This window comes from Strix uralensis, chromosome 3, assembly GCF_047716275.1.
Source record: "Strix uralensis isolate ZFMK-TIS-50842 chromosome 3, bStrUra1, whole genome shotgun sequence".
Classification (NCBI taxonomy): Eukaryota; Metazoa; Chordata; class Aves; order Strigiformes; family Strigidae; genus Strix; species Strix uralensis.
In genome coordinates, this window is record NC_133974.1 from 24,987,968 (window position 1) to 25,014,116 (window position 26,149).

The following is a 26,149-nucleotide window of genomic DNA, read 5'->3' on the forward strand; positions in this document are numbered from 1 at the left end:
CTAAAATTGTCAAAAGCTTTTTAAAAAGAACTATGTATATTAAATGCTTTTATATCCACTGCACATGTATGTCATAGTCAACAGAAACATACAGTTGTTGCAGTGTATTTGTAATTTCTAAAGTGATACTGGCCCTGCAGTTTCAGGAAAAAAGGAAGGTCTAAACTCATAGTCTAAACTCATTTGATGGTGTGTGGGTAAAATGGTTGAAACAGCTTATGTAAGCACAGAATTTAAAAACACAGATAAATAAATAAGGTCTTCCATTTTCAGTATAACTAATGTCTCTTTGATCTTGAGTAATGATTTATGAAGTACAAAAATCAATAAAGATTCCATTCTAAAAAACTGCATTTTAATGAGTATCTAGGTGAACATAAGCAGCAACTGACAGCAACACTGACATCCTCTTGTCTTCTTTTAAAGTTGTTTATGTAAATCTATGCAGGAGAGAAATACGATTTTTGCTATGCTAGGGATGAGTTAAATTTCCAAACAATGAATCTAGCTTTTGCATAAGAGTTAGATTTTGAGTAATGAAGGAAGACAATGTTTAGATAGGGGCATGACTTTGTGTGGAATTGACTTTCTGCAGGTTTTCATTCCAGGCATGTTTTTAAAGCAAAGATCAGACTGAATGCAAAGCAATTTATTATAGAGAAAGTGAGCAAACAAATACATACTTAGAGCAAACTACAACGTGAAGCACAGATACCTTTTCCAAAACTAAATCCCTAGAGATGCCTGATCACACAAGGGTAAATGCTACACAGTGTGAGAGCAGTAGTAGTATGACTCAGCTCTTTACTACATCCCTGATATTTAAACAGAAATTGCAAATTTCACCACCACTTTTAATCACGCTTAAAGGTAAAGTTCTTTTTTTGCTGCACTTCTATACATTTCTTACCTTGGAACTGAGCATTAAAACCCTTTCGTCGGTGGTTGCTGTCAGATGTAAAATGAAGTCGTAACCAGTTCTTACTGCTGATAACAGGAGAAGGTAGATTCATACCAGTCAACCTGGAAAAGCAAAAAAGAATGTATTAAAAATGGTGGAAAAATTCAAGTGTACACAACATAAAAGTGAAAAAAAAAAAAAAAAAAATAGCCCAAATATATTGCTGTACTGTTTACAGTGTATTTGACAACAGTGACTCACTGTCATCTAATCCTAATTTACTACTAGTTAAGTAACAACTAGCCTGGGAGAAATGTGGGATTTTTCCCATTACAGCTATCCATTTTATGGTCAAAACTTGTATCTCCAAACTACTCTTCAGTGAATTAAAGAAGTAAAACAATCTTGTGAGTGTGTGTGAGCATGTATGTATGCACACATGTGTCAAATCATTCAGCAAAAAATAAGCATATTCAATTATGACAAAATTTCATTATCTGACTCCCTGCTGTGTCAGTTACCTCACAGGAAACCAAATCTCATGTGTGAAGAAAATAAATAAGGGTTATGGGCAGTAGTTAATGTTAAGCTTGGATGGTAAATTATTGGTACATAACTATCTTGCTAGAACTGTTTTTGTGTAAATTAAGTCCTACTCATATTTACTAACAAAGTTTAAATACAACTGAATGCAGACTAACCAGCTTGCAATAGCTATGGATATTGTGAAGAAAGAGTGCACACAAATAATATTTCTAATATAGACAACAGGCCTGTGGACCACATTGGGTCATACCATAGTCTATCACTGCACCACACCATTTGTTAATATGAATGTGCTCAAGTAGTTACCACATAGTACCTGATATCATGTAAATTCATGTCTTAATCTACCAGATGTCTTTTTTTTTTTTTTTTTGTATTACCATACTCCAAGTTTCAGAGTTAGCCTTTTTCTTTTTCTTTCAGAGTAACTTTGGAGAACTACAAGAAATAAAGTTTGTCCTTTTCAAAAATGTTGATTATTTGAAACAAAACCCAAACTGAACAATATCAGAAATCTTCAGCTAAGGAATGACTTTTGTGAGGTTAGGTTTACCAATGCTAGAGTAGACATAGTACGTATTATCAGAGGTAAAGAACAAAATCCAAAAATGATGTTTTGTATCTCTGAAATGAATCAATGTAGCAACATAGATGCCTTTTTCATTGCACTATGCAATTTCAGAGTTTCATTACATATCCTAGATTACTAGGAAACCCATCATGTTAAGAATTACTGATGCTGGAGAAGTCTATTTAGAGTCATGTCTAAATCCCTTTTCTTTCTGTAATGGAGTAAGACTGACATACTGAAAAAGAGAAATTCTTAATAGAATTTTTTTTTTCCCATTTGGACATACAAACTACATCAGAAAAAAATGATTCTCATTTATAATCTTATTTTCTTCATCTGGTTGTTAACAAAACAAGGAACAACAAAATCCTACTTAAAATTATTTTAACAGCTTTGACTGAAAGAAAGGATAGATCATTTAAAGGAGGATTTACACATTTCAAAAGGTAGGAGTGAGATGTTTCTCATTTTCTCATTTAAAGTAATTAGATCAAGCGTGATTTTTCTCTCCTTTCTTCACCTGTTTCCATAACCATGTGTAAATCGTCGTTTATTCTGGATGTTGTGAACAAATACTTTCATTTGCATTTTACCTTAATATTGCTTGAGATAAGAATTAACTCAAACAAGTGGATAAGTTTTTGGATGAGCTCCTTTTTCACTCTAATGCTACAAAGACATAGGAGCACCTTAGAAAGTTTTAGCTTACTAAGCACCCCTAGATAGTCTTCCGACAATTGTTCAGGATAACAAGGTATGTCTCTGGGAAGCTGAATGAGACTGACAGAGCTTCTTTCAGGTGACTCAGGAAAGCTGATGACTAATCCAGAAAGCTCTTGCTGTACAGGAAAAATCTGACAAACACCTTAAGTCCTGGGGGACCACAAGGCGTTTGCCGCAGAATTCTACATCAAAATAGTTTTGTCAATCTGGGCCTAAGAAAACAGCTTGAATGAAACTCAGAATTCATGGGTATACATGAAATAGTTAAACATTAAATAAAATACTATGTTTTATCATCGTGTTATATGGAGCCACTGTAAAGTTATTACAATCATTAAGCTCATTACTAACTTCATTGTATTATAAACAAACATTGCCCAGTAAATACTTTGGATATATGTTTCATATGGAATGATTAAAAAGAGAAAAGCAAGAAGACTACCTTGCCTGTAATAAAGAGTTTTGAAAATTTGATGAAATTATTAGAGAATATTTTCAAAGTTTGGTAAAATGTTCCTCACTCTCTTCATTCCCTTCTCATGGCACTTCTTAACTGTTACACTGAAACATGTTGATGACTGATATATTTAAAACTAAATTATTAAAATTTAATGTAAAATTATTTCATGTTATATTTTTTTCATTAAACAAATAAAGTTTTAAGTGACAAAGTCATAGATAACTTAAAATGGAAATTTAAGTATAAATTTAATATCTTTTTCAAAAAATGATATAGTTTAAGTTTCTCATGTTGTCTGAGCAGAAGTTTACATGCATGCTCAGAAGCAGTTTGGCCTGGTGAAATGAGGAAAAAAAGATGGGCTTCATCTTATTAATTTCAGCTGTTGGCAGTGCAGTGGTCTCTGTCTGGGCTAGGCTCCCTGTATAGTCAATGGAGAGGAGTAAGTATTTTGGGAGTGCGTATCATCTGAGGTATTTTAGACTTCCACATTAGTTTGAGATGAATCTCACCTTAGAAACACAAGAACTAGGGTGACCAGATCAGTAAATATCAACACTTGAGTGTCATCCAAGGCATATAAATGCTTTTATAATCCAGCTCATGGTACATGACATAACTCATAACTTTATTCTCTGATGACAACCTTCTTCACACTTTCTCTCTAATTATTCTAATTTTGTGCCCAGAAGTCTCCAGCCTCTTTTTTGTATTTGATTGTACCTCACACTGGATATCATACTTGAACATACTTTGTGTTTGGTTGGAGGTTAAAGCCAAAGGCAAGATTTTTTTTTTTAATTGGTGTTTGGAAAAGCCCATTATTAAGAACATCTTGGTTTATTGATTCAGCAGTGTTAGCAAATATTTTTCTTGATTATTGCTCTGGTATTTGACAAACATCATAGGGACAATATTCCATGGCACTCTGGATAGAATATTCTTTCTCTGGAAGATTATTACTGCTCTCAGGCTGATGAATAAAAGAACAATAATTCCTTATATGTCTAGGTTTATTCTGATTAACGGTTTTCATTGTCCAGCAAAAGTGGAACATTAAGTTCTAGGACACAGCAATCAATTAGATTTTATTGTTCAATATGGCAATATTCAACCCAGACCCTGAGTACTGCAAGCCACTCTTCCATAGCTTTCAAGGAGTTCTTCCATCCAGAGCCAGGTTAGATAAGTGTAGGGTCCTAAAGTTAATATGGCAGCTCTCCTGAAGGGAAATGAAAATTTAAAACAAGCTCACGACTGAAAAAAATATAAAACTAAATTGGGGGCTTTTTTGTTGCTAACAATGTATAGTAATTGAGCACTTCAGAGATAAAATTCTACTTTAAAAATTCTTCCTAGTTGAGCGTAATTATTAATAGCTGCAATGATAAAATACAGATCTTGCAGCACACATAGTATGCTGTTTAGGAGCATGAAGTTATAGGGGTTTTACTGCCATTATCTAGATGGTCATTTTTGTTAACATTCCGAAAACTGCAGATACTTTACTGTGTTCATATTAATCCCTTAACAAATTCTCTAGTGTCCTATATAGGGAAAATTTTAATTTCTTCAATAAAATTTAGAAATTGCATATCTAAAAAGTAGTTGCCTTTTTTTTTTTCTTTTACTTTCAGTTATTATGAGTCCTTAGTACCGGATTAAGATCTAACAAGATACATACCAAAAAGCAGATGTATAAACCAATGTTCAGTAACTATCTGTCTTATTATGAAATATTTATTACTTGCCAGTGCAATTGTCACTTTACATGCACATGTTAATCTCCCAGAACTGTTTATTTTTAGTCACAACAGCTAAGGAAAATACCAATACGAAGACACATTTTTTTGTATTTTCAGACATAACTGTTCTGAAAAACTAATTTAAATGACACAAAAATAGTATCTACGGCAGATAGAATGGGAATTTTTAAGTACATCAGGTACCTACTATAATGTGCTGAAAAAAGTCTATCCTGTAATACTTTATAATGTCTTTTCATTTGTAGTTGCTACTGTAAGATTTTCAAAATATGCTAAAATGGATATATAAATATAAATGTTTTTCCATTCAGTGTAACTAATATAATTTCATTACTTCAGTAACTGCTCTCCATTATGTATTTTATATTGGATGAGTTGATCCTAAACTCATTCCCTAAACTCATTCATGTATTTGATATTGGATGAGAGCCCTGGAAGCAGTGGTAAGGCACTCTGGAGCGCAGGTAGTTTTTTCATCAATCCTCCTGGTGAAAGGGAAGGAGACTGAAAGGGCCAGTTGAACCTGGCAAATCAACAGTTGGTTACGGGACTGGGGCCACAGCCAGGGGTTCGGCTACTTAGACCATGGGACTCACTTTGAGAAACCTGGTCAACTAGGGGCTGATGGGGTCCATCTGTCAGAGAAGGGGAAGAGCATCTTCAGTCATAGGCTTGCCAAGCTGGTGAAGGGGGCTTTAAACTGAAGTTGCCACAGGAGGGGAACCTTAATCCATCCCACTCCTACCAGCTTGATGCCAGTGCCAGCAATAGATGCCCAGAGCCTCAAGAGGGATCACACCACAGTAGGAGAGCACCTGAAGAGCAACACAGAGGAGTTCCAGCCAGAGAGTCAGCTTCATCAGGGGCCCAACTTAAATGCTTCTATACAAACACACATAGCATGGGGAATAAACAGGAGAAGCTAGAGACTGCACATGACTGCAGGGCTATGATCTTATTGGCATCATGGAGACTTGGTGGGATTTCACCTTTGACTTAAGTGTTGGAATGAAAAGATACAGGTTCTTTAGGAGATCCACCTGGGGATGGATAAGTAACCGACCAAGAGCTTATGGGTCAGGATTAAAGGGAAGGCAAGGAACAGGAGGTGTTATAGTGAGGGTCTGTGACAGGCCACCCAACCAGGAAGACCAAGCAGATGAGGCCCTCTATAGACAGATAGGAGCAGCTTCACGTTCACAATCCCTCGTCCTCATGGGGGACTTCAACCACTCTGAAATCTGTTGGAGGGACAACACAGCAGGGCATAAGCAATCCAGGAAGTTCTAGGAATGCACTGATGATAACTACCTTATTCAACTGATAGAGGAACCAATGAAGAGACGTGCTATGTTGGACATTCTTCTTACCAGCAAGGAGGGGCTGGTGAGGAGTGTGAAGTTCAATGGCAGCCTTGGCTGCAGTGACCATGAAATGGTGGATTTCAAGATCCTCAGGCATCCAAGGAGGGCACATAGCAAGCTTGCTACCCTGGACTTCAGGAGAGCAGACTTTGGCCTCTTCAGGAATCTGCTTGGTAGAGTGACATGGGATAAAGCCCTGGAGGGAATAGGGTCCCAAGAAAGCTGGTTGATATTCAAAGATCACCTCCTCCAAGCTCATGAGTGATGTATCCCAATAAAGAGTATCCCAACCTGAAGTCAGGTAAGAACACCAGAAGGCCTGCATGGATCAACAAGGAGCTCCTTGACAATCTGAAACACAAAAATGAAGCCTACAGAGGATGGAAGCAAGGACAGGTAGCCAGGTATCAGATTAGGAAGGCCAAAGCCCTGACAGAATTAAATCTGGCCAGGGACGTCAAGGGCAACAAGAAAATCTACTATCAGCATGTCAGTGATAAAAGGAAGACTAGACAAAATATGGGCCCTCTCCAGAAAGAAAAGGGAGAGGTTACCCAGGTATGGAGAAGGCTGAAGTACTCAACGACTTTTTTGCCTCAGTCTTCACTGACAAGTGCTCCAGGCACCTGCCCAAGATGCAAAAGGCAAAGGTGGGGACTGGGAGAATGAAGAACTGCCCACTGTAGGAGAGACCATCTAAGGAACCTGAAGTCCATAGGATCTGATCAGATGCATATGTGGGTCCTGAGGGAACCGACAGATGAAGTGGCTAAGGCACTATCCACCACATTTGAGAAGTCATGGCAGTCCGGTGAAGATCCCACTGACTATAAAAGTGGAAGTATAACCCCATTTATAAAAGGAACAAAACAAGACCCAGGGAACTACAGGCCAGTCAGTCTCACCTCTGTGCCTGGCAAGATCATGGAGCGGATCCTCCTGGAAACTATGCTAGGCCACATGGAAAATAAGGAGCTGATTGGTGACAGTGGTCAGGGCTTTAATAAGGGCAAATCATGCCTGACAAATTTAGTGGCCTTCTGCAACAGTGTGACAGCATTGATCAGTAAGGGAAGAGCAATTGACATTATCTACCTGGACTTGTGCAAAATATTTGACACTGTCCCATGCATCATCTTTGTCTTTAAATTGGAGAGACACGAATTTGACGGATGGAATTGGCTGGACGGTTGTGTCAGCAGTTCAATGTCCAAATGGAGAGTACTCATGAGTGGCATTCCTCAGGGGTTGGTACTGGGAACAGTGCTGTTTAACATCTTTGTCGATGACATGGACAGTGTGATCAGGTGCACTCTCAGCAAGTTTGCTGATAACACCAAACTTTGTGGTGCAGTCAACATGCTTGAGGGAAGGGATGCCATCCAGAGGGACCTTGACAGGCATGAGACATGGGCCTGTGCAAACCTCATGAAGGCCAAGTGCAAGGTCCTGTACATGGGTCAGGGGCAATCCCAAGCACACATACAGACTGGACGATGAGTGGATTGAGAGCAGCCCTGCAGAGAAGGACTTGAGGGTATTAGTGAATGGAAAACTGACTATGAGCTAGCAATGTGCGCTCACAGCCCAGAAAGCCAACCGCATCCTGGGCTGCATCAAGAGAAGTGTGGCCTGCAGGTCGAGGGAGGTGATCCTCTCCCTCTATTCTGCTCTCATGAGACCCCACCTGTAGTCCTGTGTTCAGCTCTGGGGGCCCCCAACATAAGAAGGACGTGGACCTGCTCAAGTGGGTCCAGAGGAGGGCCACGAAGAAGATCAGGGGGCTGGAGCACCTACCTGATAAGGACAGGCTGAGAGAGTTGGGGTTGTTCAGCCTGGAGAATAGAAGGCTCTGGGGAGACCTTATAGTGACTTTCCAGTACTTAAAGAGAGCCTACAGGAAAAGATGGGGAGGGACTCTTTATCAGGGAGTGCAGCAACAGGATGAGGGGTAACGGTGTTAAACTGAAAGAGGGTACATTTAGATTAGATATAAAGAAGAAATTCTTCCTTGTGAGGGTGGTGAGACACTGGAACAGGTTACCCAGAGAAGGTGTGGCTGCTCCATCCCTGGAAATGTTCAAGGCCAGGTTGGATGGGGCTTTGGGCAACCTGATCTAGTGGAAGGTGTCCCTGTCCATGGCAGGGGGGTTGGAACGAGATGATCTTTAAGGTCCCTTCCAACCCAAACCATTCTATGACTAAGATATGAGTTGTTCCTTTTTCTTGAAAGAAAGATTTCAGGTGTCCCATTTGGCTTTGTTATAGAATATCTAATGGAAAACAGGCATGAAGGAAAAAGCCTAATTAAAAAATTTCATTGGAAGGAATACTTCATAACAAATTTTTTTCTTAGATTTTCATTTGCAGAAGTCACATTGTCTCTTATGACTAAGAAAAACCCCACAGTTTTCTGTATCTAAAAAGCTCAGTCTGTATGTGGGGATGTTTACCAACTGTCTCTAAAGGATGAATGTAAGAATATTTTTAAGAGCTCTTCTAGACTGTGCCTTTCTGCAGTCACTGTGGTGAAGGAGTTTAGGATCAATCTATCTGACATATTCGATAATAAAAAATAAGAAAAATTTCATGACTGTTTCTCTATCTTCTTTTATGATTCTCTATTATGGATCTCTCAGACTATAAACCAGTGAAATCCTGTTATCTTTCAATAGAGTTAAACAATATCTGGTAAAAGAACATAACTCGTTGGTTCCCAGCTGCAGTCTGGTGGGGCAGGAGTTTTTAATAGACAGCATTTCAGGTCTTCCAAGGATATGACTGTATACAGTTAAACTTATTTTCTGAAAAAAGAAATGTACATTTCCTCTTAAAAAAATTTATCAGACTACATTTCTGTTTCATAATATTATCTCACAAAACATATACTTTTTAAACTCATGTCTTGGATGTATGGACTAAGATTCCATGAAAAAAAAACAATACTCATCTAATCAAATTAGAGGATAAAATTACCAGGATAAGGAAATTTTATAAATATTATTCTGTCTCTATGTAATAAAACAGATTAACTGAACTGTGCACAGTGACATTTTACAATACTCCAGTGTAATAGATCTAGCATGTTTTTATCCATCAATGAAGTATTATGTTTTCCTTACATATCACGCACTCTCATTTTCCCATAAATAAGTTTATATTTCCTAAAGCTTACAATGATAAGTGACAGTTTTTACAATTAAGTAGCTTTATGACAGAGTTTAAAAAGAGTTCATATTTAAAAAGACTCTGCATTCAACAGTCAGAGATAGCCCAAGGCATGGGAGTCCATCTGATTTGTGCCTCCTTCGATCTGAAGAGCCTGATTTCAGAGACATCTCCTGGAACCAGACATATGCTAGGTTTCAGCATTTCAAGTGCCTAATTATAAATCTGAATAAAGTAATCTGAATCCAGCTCTAAGGTCTTATCTACAGCTGACAGCAGAAAAAACTTCAAGGGTCTTTGTCTTGTCAGAATCCTGTGTGCTTTGCTGAGAAACTAACTTTATGCATAACCACCTAGAGTTTATAAAAAGGACAGCTGGCATCCTCCTCAGCCCAGAGTACTTGAACAATTTCCGAAGGCTACCGGATGTCTTGCTCACCAAGGTATGGGTGCCACGGAACTAAACAGAAAAGTAGGGTACTGTATAACCAAAATGAAGAATCACAGCCCATATGGAGAGCGGAAAAGAGAGATCATTGATCTATATCCAAAATATATTGTCAGTAAGAAAGGTGAGAAGGATTTCACTGGTTTTCTATGTTGCTTATATATCCATCTTAGAATACTGGATAAAAACCAGAAACAAATATATTGGCAAATAGGAAACACATCACTCAATAACGTATGAAAAAATCTTTTAAAATCACATCATTCTTTAGTTTTGTATTACATACTACCCCAATCTGACAAGACCTACTGAGTATGGGGACTATTTGTATACTCTATACATGATTTCTGTATCTCTGTGTTTCTTCATATGTGTATATTCCCATCATGCTTCTATTTGCATTCAGCAGCCCACATCATAACCAAGGCAGTTAAGTCTTTCCAGTCAGCAGTGTCTTACTTTGGAACTAGGTTGATACATACATCCCACAGTATGAATCAATTTTTTACCAAAACAGTATCACTGCTTATAACAGCATTAAAAGGAGTTTGTTCATATGACTCAGTATTACCATGTATAACCATATTACCACCTCTCCTGGATTTAGCAGTGCCTTGGAGAGAAGCCACTTTGAAAAGTGTCAAGTTGCTGTCAGGACTGTCCAGAAGACCTCTCATCATCTGAGGAGGACTTAGACAAAAACTTTGGGAGAAAAAGTACTGTAACTGATTACCAACCAATTCAGAACCATCTGAGGGTTTTTCATTACTTAAACAAAAAAGATAAATCTCAAATGAAATCTATATTCAATTCTCCAGTTTTCAATGATGTGTAAAATGCATTATATATCATACTGCAACATTATATAACGTGATTTTTTGACAAGTTTTGGAAGTAAAATTCAATGAGAATAAGAAAGCCTGAGCTAGTCTGATGAGTACAAGGATTGCTTATATTGCCACGGTCAAGCTATTTTTTTATTCTCATTTATCACTTCTTTATAATTATATATATCATCTCAGAAAGTGTCTTCATGTAGTACATGTGGAACTCAATGCTAAAAAATGCAATGGAAGCCAAAATCCATAAATATTTATAAAGAACTAGTGAAGGACAATCCATCAGTAGTTTTTAACTGATAGCTGGATGAACCATTCAGTTCATCAATGATGGCTGTTAAAAGCTGTGAGCGTACAGATGGGAAAAACTTGCCTCTGTATTTCCTGTTATTTATATCCATTTAATAAATATCTGCTAATGGCCATTCTAAGAAACAAGCCAGTTAAAACTGTGCTCTCACCCAATGTGTTTACAAGACTCTCTCTCCAGCCAGCAAATCACTTTGAGTTTGTCATACAATATTGTCTCATTCACTTTCTAACAGCTGAGAGTTAATTCAATCTAGATTCAAATCTTGCTTTTCAGTTAATTTGAAAAGAAAAAAGAAAACAAAACCGAAACAAACACCCCAAACACTATACATTCAAGCTGAATTTAATGGGCATTATCTGCTCAATTTTTTCCTATTTTGATTCTTCATTATCTTATAATCATGTAATTTATCTAATTATCTTTTAACTCTTTTTCTAATTATCTTTTAACTCTTTTTTTTTTTTTTTAAATGTGCTGTGTGAAAGATTATTTATTTGTCTTTCTTCTTATGGAAGAAATAGTATGAAAGTATTCTGTATCAAAAATTACTCGCATATATAACACTCTCCTAATAGAAATACTAACTTACTTTTACACTATGATATACTATATTAGTATTAGACCAGTGTGAATATAGTTAAGGAAATATTGAGACTTCATTAAAACAAAAAATGATATCTCAATTGAGCCCTTCTTGATAGAGCTATTGCAAATAATAGTATATTTCCAGGTGTATTTCTATGTTTAATATGGGAATGTTAAGAAACAGCCCAGTCTTTATCTGACTGAAAAGACTAGGCAAGTTCAGATGAGTTTTTATGGATTAGTAACATAGTAGGATTCAGTTCTGAAAATCCTTTATCTATACTGAGTTCCCAATGTAGTCTGCAAGAAGACCTCATGCAGTGAGCTTGCAACATTAGCGCTATCTGGCATTAGGATTTTCTTCATGTTTATAAAAAGGACTATAAAATGTTTCTGAGAACACTGAAAACAGATTTTTTTTGTGTGTAGTATGTTTTAATGTTCTATCTGTTCGCTGTGTAACACGATGTGGTTGCCAGGATGATGATTCTTAGCATCTTTGAAAGTCGCATTGTTTTGTATCTTCATGTGGACACAGTTCCAGAATTTGGGTAATGAAATTTGAAAATTCAAGTGTGATCAGGAAATATACTACTTGGATGACACATTGGCATGACTGTAGCCAAGCAATGATAACATTAAAACAATCAAACTGTCTTAGTATCTTCATGTGGTAAAATTAAAAACAAACAAACAAGCGAACCAACCCACCATGCAGGTGTAACCTTAAATATATGTCCAAACTGTATTTTTAGTATTTCTAAAAATTAGGCTTTCCCTTGGGATGGAAGCTTTGTGCAGCTGTATCACTCTTCTCCTAAGGATGTTAAGCACTGAGACAATGCTATATTTACTCATTTCAGTTATGGTATGCGTTTCATTGATAAACTTAAGTGGTAAAATTACCCTTGCTGAGGTTTGCTGATATTTGGATTAACCTTTAAGTTTAAAGCTTTTCCTGCCAATTCTAAAATGTATCTTGATATAGAGCTAAGGTAAATGTTTACATCCTTAGTGTATCTTGCCAAGAAACTTATTTACATTTTTAACAAGTTTTCCTTATGTTGACCAAATTATTTTGTAGTTACAGTTGTATCATTAAGTAAAAGCCTCTGACTTTTTGTTTAGGCTATTTTTAACTGGCAAAAAGTAACTTTATTTCCACCTGAACCACAAAGTTTTTCCCCAATAATAAAGGTAGTAGGTAACAACGTAATTTTCTATTAATATATTCCTGATTTTTTTTTTCTCCTGTTTGTCTGTACATAGCACACAGCAATTTAAGATTCTAGCTATAAGCAAACAGAAAAACTTGGTGTTCCCCCCCAAATACTGTTTGGTAATTGCCAGAAAATAACTTTAAACAAGAAGTACCATGCAACCATTATACCTAATAGGAATTGACATTTAGTTAGCCCAGCTTCACAAAACTTGTGTCCCTTCTCTGAAATGACAATGTAATAAAATACAATTCCTGGGCTGCACCAGCAGTGTAACGTCACAAAGAGTATCTATGACAGTTTGACATAAGATGTTGAATGCATCTTAACTGGAGAAAATTTCAGCCTAAAAATGAAGAAGTGAAATAAAAAACCAGAACCTTCCGAAACTGATTTAAAACTTTTCCATTTTATTTTATGAAGCTCCTCTATTTTACTTTAAAATATGTAAAGAAAGCAACAACATGTTTTGCACAGGCTCTAGATTTACTATTTGGTAACTTGTTAACCAAGAGTAATATCTATTGGTTCAGTGGGAAAAATCTCTCTCAAATGTCACAGAAGACAAAACAAGCAATAGGACCAGTATCTGCTCAGATAATACTTATTAATACCAAAACCAAAAAGCCCCCTAAAATGAAACTTAGTTGTACATAGCCTGTTAATACATGGCCTCATAGAGTTTCAGGCAACAGATGTTTCCTGGGTTTGTAGATATTCCCCTAGTAAATTTTATGTCTGTTGTATCTGCAAATAAAAAAAAAATAAATAAATAAATAAATAAAAAAGTGGAAATGAAAAAAATGTGGGAAAAAAAGGAAAAAAAATGAGACAATTGCAGGGAAAAAAAAAACCCTTCATAAGAGATGTTTTCCATAGAGATGTCATGGGCACTCTGATTCTAGACATAATTAAAACAGTGTTAATTTCAGGTGGTTTACTGCTAATGCCAATATAAAAATATTTATGATGCTGGTTCTCTTGAGTGAATAGTGGGGTGGGGAAAGAGAAAACTTCTGCCAAATTGCTATCAGACTGCAACCATCTAATAGCTGTTTATAGTGATGCATATTCTGGAAGCCAGGTGAATGTCTATTTATTTTGAAATCTGGGCAGAGAATTTACTCAATTTCCTTATTGCTAAATGATATAATAATCATGACCTAGATCCTTGCCTCAGTATACAGCAACACCGCTTCCATAAGGACACAAGTCGCTTCTGTGTTCTTTTTCAATAGTAAATGTTTATTTTTTCAATTTAACCAAATATATTCCTGTTCATTTAATCAACCAGTCTTGATCTGTGCTAAGTGAGCATGGCATTTGATAAGCAATATTGCCTGAATAAACCCTGCTCCCAAGCTCTTTTAGTGGATATTTTAGGGTTCCCAGTGAAAGTAGCAAAGTTTTGCTTATCTCATGCTAGCAGCCAGATGTCTTTTTGAAAGAAAGAATTAGCAACAATGAATACTGTGACAGGTATTTTTACGGTGGCTAAGAGGCAAAACTTTCAAAGCTAGCACACTGAAGGGCTTAGCTAGATAGCAAGCCTGATATTCTTAATTGCTGACATAATGAGTAATTTACTGCCCTATCAACTTTTCATGTGTTTTGAAGCTCCCTATACTGCTTTATGAGGTTTATTGCCTACATTGGATATAGTATACTCAGACAACTTACTTTGCTAATACAAGTAAACACAACTAATTCTAAGAGAAAATAAAGAATTCTAAAAATTTTATTTATATTGTAGAGGTCAGACATATATTATTAAAAACTGATTTCATAGAACATAGATGGTGTTTAGTACAACATATGCAAGAGCTTTTTCTTTATTGCAGGAATATAGGACTGTTACTTCTTGACTCAGAATAAATGATTTCAGATTTATTTTTTGAAGAATCAAGATACAAAAGATCTTTTGTGTAGAGTTATCCTTTACTCTGAACCAGGGTGCATCCACTACATTCTCAAGAATTTTGTCTGTTATTGGTTCACTTCCAACCTGAAATTTAACTCTGTAAAAACCTTGCTACTGTGTCCCATAAAAAGAATCGTTTTTTCAAATGAATCCTTAGTTTCCTAACTTGTATGAAATGTCAATAAATCTTGATTAACATCTATAGATTGCTTCAAAAGTCCCAGCAGCATGCAAAAGTACATTATTGTACATGTTGGTGCCACTGTTTCCCTTATCACTGCTGAAATTTTAACCTAGATATTATATTGTCCCTCAGTGTTTGTTCTTCTTCACCAAATACCTCATTTTCATCAGTGTAGTTTCACATATTTTCTTACTTCTTCACAGCAGGGAAAAAAAAAATCTATGAATTATGTGTCCTTCTCTACTGTCTGCTACCCTGAACATTTCATTATAATTCCTAGCAATTAAACCAGGTTCAGATTCTAGATTAACCAACAACAGCAGCCTCAAATTATTTGCAGCTATGCAAATAGAGCGCTAAATTTACAGAAAGCTTCAATAGGCAGGTCAGTAAAGGAGACAAGGGAATAGTGGGACAGTCCATTAAAGTTAATTAGCTTGTTAAAATAATTACTTTACATATTGGGTATAATACTATCATGAACTTTTCTGATTTACTTTTCATTTATTCCTTCCCTGGGAAATTTTTCCTTCACCTGTGAAAAACTCCACCACCCACTAGCATGGAGAGCAGAAATAACAACCCTTAATTTGTTTTCAAAGACAAAGTGTGATATTTTTAATTTGCTTTTTCCTTAAAGACTGAAGTCTGTTTTGACACATACCACTGCCATGCAGTATATTAGGCTGCGTTTCAGCTCAGGATGAGAGGAAGCTGCCGGTCCCATGAAAAAGATTTTACCACAAATAATAACATTCCAATTTCTATCTTCTGTGGAGTAAAGATGGCATTGCTACCACAGCACAAATGGTGATCAAATTGCACATGGTATATTTTGTGGTATCTATTACAGATAAAAAGCAATAGTTGAGAAGTAATGGTAATTAAAGGAGAGTTCCAACATGTTTAAGAATCCTAAAGGAAGGTTCGGAAGGTATGAAAGAAAACAACCAACAAAAAAAAAATAATCCCACAAACACACTCTGGTCTCTGAAAACATTGAGAAAAAGTGAGAAAGGGAAAGGGAAAAAACCTCATGCAGTTCTTGCAATTCTTTCTCCTTTGCATGAAGAGTGCAACTTGATGTGGCTAGGGACATAACCAAGGTTTCTGATTGATCCTGTGAGCCATGCCAGGGGCAGTTTTACATTTAAGTGGGAAGAATAGATTGGAGAGTAGGGAACAGATTAAAATCTGCAAAAAACCCTACAAAGATGGGTTTCCAGAACTTTACAGTAGCAGATGCAATGATAAAAGCTACACAAGTGATGAAAGAAGACAACAAATAAAACCTCAAAATATTCAGTATGTGAACTTTGATGGCCAGGAGTTGACAAAAAAGCAACTTAAAACAAAACGTACATAAAATATTCAGGAACATAAGATAACCACCACTCAGAAATTGCATCATTAATTATGACTTCTGAAACCAAAAAAAGATTATTTTGCATTGAGACACAGTTGCTTTAAGATAGGCTTTAATACCTGTGAATGGCAAGTACATAGATATATACCAGTAGACAACTAAGACGATGAAATTAAAGGTCAGTTCTAAAACTACAGAAAGCTACAGACTACAGGGCTAAACTACTGGATGTCTATGCTGAAAACACATCTAAAAACATGGCTATTTTCTGTTGACAGAGTATATTTTTGACCATTATAGAAACACAAGAGGCCTTCAAAACAGTGGAAAAATAACAGATTGGTGACTCATGCATTAGAAACAATTGATAGGTTCTACTTATTTCATATTTAGGGGTACCTTCTGCAATACAATCATAAATTAAAGGAATAAAGAACTAGAATTTGACTCTGAAGGTTAGTTATTGAAATGATTTTTGGTATGAGAATAGTTATGTTGAAGGAAATCTGAATGGCAATGTCCATTCATATAGACTTTCATGAAAAAGTTTGTCAGATTTTGTCAGGATTCATTGTGGGACATTTCAAAATATGAGATGACAAGAAAAAAAACAATCACTGAAACCTGGCATGCCAAAATAAAAGCAGCCAGGTTTTCAATCATTTAATGTAAACATCGCTGCCAAACATGGATACATTTTCTTAGCTCTTTTTGCCTTTTCTGTATCATGAGTATTCCTTTAGACAGATACAACACCAACTTTTCTAACATGAAATAACAACAACAACAAAACTGAAGACTTCCCAGCTTGAAAAAATAAATAGTTCATGAAAAAAATCCTCACAATTCTAATAAGACCTTGAGAAATTCTCAGTAGGTAAAATAATGCAAGGAGAAATAGCCTTGTATATCTTGACAGTAAGCAAAACTAAAGGGAACTACCAAATACACAAGACATCAGCTGCTGCATTTAACTGCCTAAACAAGATTTGGTTATCAAGAACAATATACAATTTAAAAAACAAACTATGGCTTCAACTATAATAATTACAGTCTTAACACGTGTAGGTGAAAGCTGAAAATCTAATTAAAGTCAGGTCAGTTTGAGAGCAAACGCTTCATGAATGTACTAAGTTGAAAGGAATGAATTTGTAAACAGATTTATTTATTCAGAGAAGTCTACAGCCTAATCTCTGAAGTTCTTTTAGAAAAGGGGAAAATATCTACAGACTGAGTTAACAACAACTCCAAATCATCTGTTTACTATATATGCCAGTACACTACATGAAGAACAAGCAGCCAACTGAGAAGAAACACATTTTCAGACACTGCTTGTGCCTGTTCTGGGTGCACTATAGGGATTCAATAAGTGTTCAGTGTGCCCTAAGTGACATCTAAAACTAGAAGAAGGATTTATTGTTTCCCTTATTTAACTTTTCAGAACACCAAAATGAAATGCTGAAGTACTGCTGAAGTATTTGATATTCTATTTTTTGTACTCATTTTTCTTTACAGTAAAGTTTCAAGCTAAAGGTGATGATAGTATCTTAAATTCAACAAAGATAGTATTACACAATACCGTACCAGTCCGTATAAACTCCAGTGGCCAGACACTGCTATATCAATGTTCTATCTTGCTACAAGAACTATTGTCTCCCATACCACTGAACATTTACTTCCCTATTCTTACATGGCTGTCTGATTTATTTTCTTTGTCAGTCTGACCAGATCTTTTCTGAATAAATCAACTCTAGATCAATTAAACATAATGCAAGTTAGCACTTTGTCTAACTCACTGTAATTTTAAAACTCACAAGTAATGCTAAAACTCAATTTTAGCACTACTTGAGTCACATTATTACAGATATTTCTTCCTATATTTCTACCTATTACAACTATATTTCAATTTTAAGTAAGATCAAGCAGTTCAGACTTTATTCTACATTAGTATATAATTTCAGTGGTTCATTAGATTAAAGCTTGTGAAAGATTACAATGCTACAAGAGGCCTCATGAAGTTTAATTAGCTTCTTTAAGTACATTTTACCAAACACTGCTGACACACCAGTAAAGTGTGGATTTGTTATCTTTCATGATTGTAAATTACATCCCAAAGCTGTTACCAGGCTACTAGTCTCTTCACTCAATTTCTGTAGTAATATTAAATTGCAGCGTTAATGAACACTCACAAAATGCCATTATCAAGTTCAGAAATCCTAAAATGCCTTTAATAATTCACTGAGATTGAACTTACACTGGACTGTTTCCCAGGTGCTAAGGATAATGATAAAGCACCTTACCTATTACCAACCAACCATTTCAGATGACAAGAGGAAGAATGCAGAACAATGATGTATGTGCATGGTGCTTTTCACATAAAACAGATTTAATTCTTTTTGGTGATGTCCTTATGGACAGATCAATCTAAAAGAAAGTAGTTCAATCAATTGGTCTTTGTGTTTTGCCACAGAACAATTTCCTCAATAAATGGAGTTTGAATTGGGTATTTGCAGACTGTGCAAGAGGCTCTAGTAACTCTTAAAAACATAGTGAAGATTATAAAATCACTTGTGTTACAAATAATCTGGAACATTGGAATATCAGGTCCTACACCTGAAAAAGAGGACTGAGAATTTTTCAAAATGTTTATGATTACTTTCAAAAGATCTGTGCTCACTAATTAGTTCTTCAATCTATGGCTTCACAAAACCAATTCTTATCTCAGACCTTTTATTATTATTTTCAGTAAAATAATTTACCTATTATGTGTAACAGACATAAACTGTGTGTATCGGGTCTGGCTGAGCCAGAATTGGTTTTCCCCTGTAGCAGCCCTCATGGTGCTGTGTTTTATGTTGGGAGCTGGCAGGGTGTTGACAGCACACTGGTGTTGTGGCTGCTGCTGAGTAGTGCTTACACAGCACCAAGGCTCCTTCTGACATTTCCCCCCCCACAGTGGGACGGGGTGGGCAAGATCTTGGGAGGGGACACAACCAGGACAGCTGACCCGAACTGACCAAAGGGATATTCCATACCATATGACGTCTGCTCAGTATAAAGCTGGGAGAAAGGAGGAAGGGGGTGGGGTCACCCTTGGTCCTCCGAGGCAACCACTACACGTATCAGAGCCCTGCTTCCTGAGAAGGCCCGACATCGCCTGTTAATGGGAAGTAGAGAATAAATCTGTTTTCTTTTTTTTGCTTCCGCGCGCGGACCTTTGCTTCGCTTTGCTTATATTAAAACTGCTGTTGTTTTACCCACAAGGGTTGTTTTGTTTTCCTATCTTATTTTCTTTCCCTTCTTTGCCCTATTGAGAAAAAAAGGGGAAAGGGGGGGGAAGTGATAGAGCGACTTGGTGGGTACCTGGCATTTAGCCAAGGTCAAACCACCACACTGTGCAACATAAATGCATTTGATTACGAATAATGATCACTATGATTAAGTTTTTGCATTTCCTCCAATAGATTTGGGGACTGGGTAATTGCTCCTCTCTGCACATGTGTAAAGGTGAAGGCTGATGAAGAAAAGGATGATAGTCCTTCTAGGCTGACTTGGTGCTCTTTACTCTCTACCTGCAAGCAGTCCACCCCTATGTTGCAATTGTATCAGTGACCCTATGAGCTTTAAGAGATGTACATGACTGCTTACTCTTTTCATTTTAATATTTGCTTATATGATTTCATTTTGAACAAGAGGCCCAAATCCTAAATATTGTGATGGAAAGTTGATCCAAGAGTAATTTCATTTTTTCCCCATGAAATTATCAACTCAGCTTTACAAACCTAATAAATAGTACAGATGGTTTACACAGTCTGCCAGGCAAGCAAATTTTCTGAAAGTCACACTTTGTTATTAGCATAGCTAAGAGTTCCATTAAATACCTTCTACAGACAATAATGTGATATATTTTCAAAATTTCCACATCTAGTTAAAATAATATTATCTTGAAAAAATAAAAATATTATTTATTTTCAATATTCTCATGGCTTCTTAGGAAAAATCAAAAGAATTATTTCACTTGGGTTTCCATTTTGGTATGTTTATTGTAAAGCAAAACCTTCAGTGGTATGAATCTGATCATTCAAGCAAATACAGATCATCATAATAATGTCATTATGCTGTTTTCAGGATCAACTAGTTTTATCTGCTCTTCAAATTATTTGAAAGCATGACCAGCTATCACAATCTAAAATTACTGAATGAACTTTTAAAATTGTACACTTTGTGACATAATTATTTTTTTTTCCTGTAAATTCTTAGAAATATATTTTAAATACAATGTTTATGTTTATACAAAAGTCTCTGGCTGCAGAACCATCCCTGAATAAATAGCACACATTCCATGAGAGACGTTCTGGAACTGCTCATATAAGCAGATTCAGAAAGCTTCCATGCTTTTACAACTATAAAAGGTAATCTTGGTTCTGGTTTGTTTGATCCAAATCTAGTGGAAAATTAACCATGGATCTTAGTCCTTGTGCTAAACCTGATTTAGGATTTTAACTATAATAACCTGTTAGAATGAAATTCCAGGCTCCATCAGAAATCTCAGTTGTCCTACATATCCTTTTTTTTTTTTTTTTTAATGCTCCAACATAGTATCTAATAATTCATTATTTCATCTAGGTTTTGTGCCTATAAAATCATTTCAGAGGTGCTGAATTATGATATACTAAGAGATGAATTCTTGTTCTTTTTTTACATTTCCAGAAATAACAATCTTGTGTCCATAATTTTAATTGTGTGCCCTTACCCTGACTGTAAGTTTGATACAATATTCAGGTTCCCAAACTGAATAAGAGGAAATATTTTAGCTATCTGATATTCATAATTTGAGCTTGTTTCATCTCTGTATCAAAAAATTACATTTGTAAAAAAAGGAAAAGTGAAAAAGAAATTTTTGAAAGATAGACATTTATGATTAATACATTTAATATGTCAAAAAATCCAAATAATTTAGTGGCACTTTCAAAACAATTTAACTAAATGACTAGGTTAGTACAATGAAAATCAATGCAGCCCCTATAAAGAAAGAAATACAACATTATATTTGCTATTTATCAGGTTATGATAAAAATTATTCTGTATATATAGGAATAAAATTTAATGTACAACATTGAATTTATGGAACCTGAAATAACGTGTTAACAAAATGGCTAAATCATTATGGTAATAGAAGTTATGCCTAGAATTTGTTTTTTCCATTTGTATTAAAAATGCAGCATTACAGCATGCTATGTTTCCCCTGGAAATTATACTACAAATAATGCATTTTACTATAATTGCAAATATATTTCCCTTACTATTACTTTGTATTAAACATCTAACCCAGGAGAAATATGTTGTCACCCACACATGAGAAATTCTGGGGAATAACTCCCTTTACACTAAGTTTGTCTCATTGGAAGGAAACACACATTAGCATTCATAAAAATGAAGGAAAACACACACACACACTCTCAATGTGGAAATAAGATTTAGGATGTCAGAGAATCCATATACTTCTGTGTCCTGTCAGTGACTTACCACCGCATTTAGATTACTCTCATGTGTAATAAAAAACTAAACCAAACAAAATGTTATTCTTGTTTCACTGCTGTTAATAGAGACCAGTTGCATACATCCACACAGAATATAATTTTACAAGATAACTCTCACTGTAATTTGTTGCATCTATTTTTGTAATAATGATTCAAATGTTAAAAGTGTAAGGTTTAGCCAAATATTTAGCAAGCTCCCTAGTGCTTAATGAACTATGTCAACATCTGACAAACATTCAATGCAAAGGAGCCAATGAAGATAAAGAAACAAAGATTTGTATGATGCTGTTACTATGTTTGGAAGAAGCCAGAGAAGCAGATGGATGTTGCTGAGCTGATCTTTATGGTGGAAGAAAAAGAAATGAGAACTACTGATAGGCTTTAAATTGATAGTTTCCAAGAACGAGGGCTGCATAAACTGTAAATTTATCACAGGTAAATTTGTATCTGGATATGGTTTTCTCATGTTTAGTTAATAAAATCAACTGGAAGGGACCTTAAAGATCATCTAGTTCCAACCCCCCTGCCATGGACAGGGACACCTTCCACTAGACCAGGTTGCTCAAAGCCCCGTCCAACCTGGCCTTGAACACTGCCAGGGAGGGGGCAGCCACAGCTTCTCTGGGTAACCTGTTCCAGTATCTCACCACCCCCAGAGTAAAGAATTTCTTCCTTATAGCTAATCTAAATCAAGCCACTTTCAGTTTAACACCACTGAACCCCATCCTATCACTACAGTCCCTGATAAAGAGTCCCTCCCCATCTTTCCTGTAGGCCCCCTTTAAGTACTGGGAGGCCACTATAAGGTCTCCCCAGAGCCTTCTCTTCTCTAGGCTGAACAACCCCAACTCTCAGCCTGTCCTCATAGAGAAGGTGTTCCAGTCCCCTGATCATCTTCCTGGCCTCCTCTGGACCCGCTTGAGCAGGTCCATATCCTTCTCATGTTGGGGTCCCCAGAGCTGAACACAGTACTGCAGGTGGGGTCTCACGAGAGCGGAGTAGAGGGGGAGAATCACCTCCCTTGACCTGCTGGTCACACTTCTCTTGATGCAACCCAGGATGCGGTTGGCTTTCTGGGCTGTGAGTGCACATTGTTGGCTCATAGTCAGTTTTCCATTCACTAATACCCCCAAGTCCTTCTCTGCGGAGCTGCTCTCAATCCACTCGCTGCCCAGCCTGTATTTGTGCTTGGGATTGCTGTGAGAGACTGAAATGTCCTATGACTGTCTCAAAGCTTGCTTGTGTCTGTGCAAACCTCCAAGAGAAGCTGCTGGGCCTGTGAACTGATCTGTGGAGTGTCTCCCAGAGAAGTGGGAGTGTATTGAAGGATGCACCCCCCCACTTCTTTGCAGTTGCATTGTCCAGACTCTTTACACAAGCCTCAAAGGGGCAGACGTGTACTGAGTTAGCCCCATCCTGTAGCCATTTGTGGCTCTGTTGTGTAGGCCAGACACTATGCCTGCATTGCTAATGAATTGACAAGAGGCAAATGTTCCTGCCCTGAAGCCAGATGCAAAAAAAATCTGTGGGATCAGAGAAAAAAACCCTAAAGGTGAGCAGATATGCTAATCAGTGGATATAATGAACTTAAAAAGGCAGCAGAAAATTTTGCTCAGTGTGCACCCACCATTGAAGCCAGATCAGTGTGCACCCACCACCGAAGAACTGAAGACTGAAGACCAACGGGATGCCGCTGGATCCATGGTGGTGACTATTCTTGCAGCCCTATCCTGCATCCTTGCTTTATTTCTGTCTTTTCCTTCCATGTCCTGTCTTTTCCTTCCATATCCTATCGCTACCCCTCTTCATTTTTTTAATAATAAAAACCTGTTTTGGGTATACGGCATTTGACCTCATTTGTGTGTTAATCTCGCTCTTGGGATCGTATCGAAACCTCCCCCGATATTGGATCAGGACAATTGCCCCTGACCCATGTGCAGGGCCTTGCACTTGGCCTTTTTGAACTCCATGAAGGGGTCCCCGAACCTTGCACAATATCCTCTTCTTGGGCAGCAGGAGAAATGTAGAAGGATCAGGAATAAATAATAGAAACTTTGGTTCAAACATTTGGTTCAAACATGTTCTATGACAAGATGACCCGACTATTGGACGAGGGAAAAGCTGTGGATCTTGTCTACCTGGATTTTTGAAAAGCATTCGACACAGTTCTCCATAGAATTCTCATAGAAAAACTGGCAGCTCATGGCCTGGATGAGCGAACGGTCTGCTGGGTCAAACACTGGCTGGATGGACGGTCCCAGAGAGTGGTGGTCAATGGAGCTAAATCCAGCTGGCGGCAGGTCACAAGTGGTGTTCCTCAGGGCTCGGTGTTGGGACCATTTCTGTTCAACACCTTTATCGATGATCTTGATAAGGACATAGAGTGTATCAGTAAGTTCGCAGATGACACCAAGTTAAGCGGGAGTGTCGATCTGCATGAGGATAGGGAGGCACTACAGAGAGACTTGGATAGATTGGATCGGTGGGCCAACGTTAACGGGATGAGCTTCAACAAGGCCAAGTGCCAGGTCCTGCACTTGGGCCACAACAACCCCATGCATCGCTTCAGGCTTGGGGAGGTGTGGCTGGAGAGCTGTGTGGAAGAGAAGGATCTGGGGGTTCTAATTGACAAGCAGCTGAACATGAGCCAGCAGTGCGCCTGGGTGGCCAAGAAAGCCAACGGCATCCTGGCTTGTATTAGAAATAGTGTGACCAGCAGAAGTAGGGAGGTGATAGTCCCCCTGTACTCTGCACTGGTGAGGCCACACCTGGAGTATTGTGTCCAGTTTTGGGCACCTCAATATGAGAGAGATATTGAGGTGCTGGAGCAAGTGCAGAGGAGGGCAACGAAGCTGGCGAAGGGCCTGGAGAACAAATCCTATGAGGAGCGATTGAAGGAGCTGGGACTGTTTAGTTTAAGGAGGAGAAGGCTGAGGGGAGACCTCATCACTCTTTACAACTACCTGAAAGGACATTGTAGAGAGGTTGGTGCTGGTCTCTTTTCACAGGTAACTAGCGATAGAACAAGAGGGAATGGCTTTAAACTCCAACAGGGGAGGTTTAGACTGGACATTAGGAAAAAATTTTCACAGAAAGAGTGGTCAGACAGTGGAATAGGCTGCCCAGGGAGGTGGTGGAGTCACCATTCCTGGATGTGTTTAAGGATCGTTTACATGAGATGTTGGGGGATATGGTGTAGGGGAGAACTTTGTAGAGTAGGGCTGATGGTTGGACTCGATGATCCCATGGGTCTTTTCCAACCTGAATGATTCTGTGATTCTGTGATTTCAACTTCATCAATACAGATCACAATTCAGAGGGTTTCTTCCCCCCAGTTCCTCATAAAATGCACTTGTTTATTTAAAGACACTGGCTAATATCCAAACCAGGTGTCTCTGCTTTATCCATGTTATCATTCAGTTGTACTCTAAAGGGGTCAAACACCAGTACTGCTGCTTTCAACTAGACAATGTAGAAGGCAAAATGGTTTTAAGCTTATGCATTTGAACATGTAAAGAAATCTTTACATTATTTTCTTGTTAAACTATTCTCTATCTATAGTTACAAATTGTTTCTATGGGCATATTGTTGACTTGCAGACATTACTACTCTCTGTTATTTCCTTCTTTATTAAAAATGGTTCTCAAGGGAAAATTGTTTTCAGGGTCCCATTCTCCAGCCAGTGCACAGAAAATGCAGACTGGTCCATTTGGTATTAAATGACAATTTTTAAAGGATTCTAAGTTGTTTGTTTAAATCTAATGAGTATTCTGACAACTACAACCCACCTAAAGCAAGAAACAGATGGAAAACAAAATGTGACATAAAGTGCTCTGCAAATAATTAGCTACCTGGCTGCAAGAAAAACTTCATCAAATTAAAATATTTCGTTAATGCCAGCAAATGATTCAGCTGAGAAAAAAAAAAAAAAAGTTTTTTTCTTTAGCATCTGGCAAATGTCTTTTTTCTTACTCTTTCATCATGTAAGAATACTTCTTTGTAAACAGTTGTTCTATGTGGCAAATCAAATGACACAATACCATTGCATGTCTAACAGTCTTTTTCTGAAACTAATTTTTAAGAAGTGTTGTATGGTGTGCAGGTGCCCATGCGCTGGCAGCGGGGCTGCAGGGCAGCCTCTGTGAGGAGCGGCCGGGGCTGCCCCGTGCCGGACACAGCCGGTTCCAGCCGGCTCCAACCCACCCAGGGCATGGCTGAGCCCCCCGGCCAAGGG

At 37.3% G+C, this 26,149-nt stretch overlaps 1 protein-coding gene across 1 annotated transcript in view; it reads right to left on the reverse strand.

The window, feature by feature from the left end:
- CSMD1 (CUB and Sushi multiple domains 1) overlaps positions 1–26,149 on the reverse strand; it is a 1,283,073-nt gene that overhangs the window by 525,162 nt on the left and 731,762 nt on the right. The window contains exon 6 of the mRNA XM_074861694.1: positions 911–1,023. Within this exon, the coding sequence (XP_074717795.1) occupies positions 911–1,023 (113 nt within the window). The remainder of the gene's footprint in view (positions 1–910; positions 1,024–26,149) is intronic.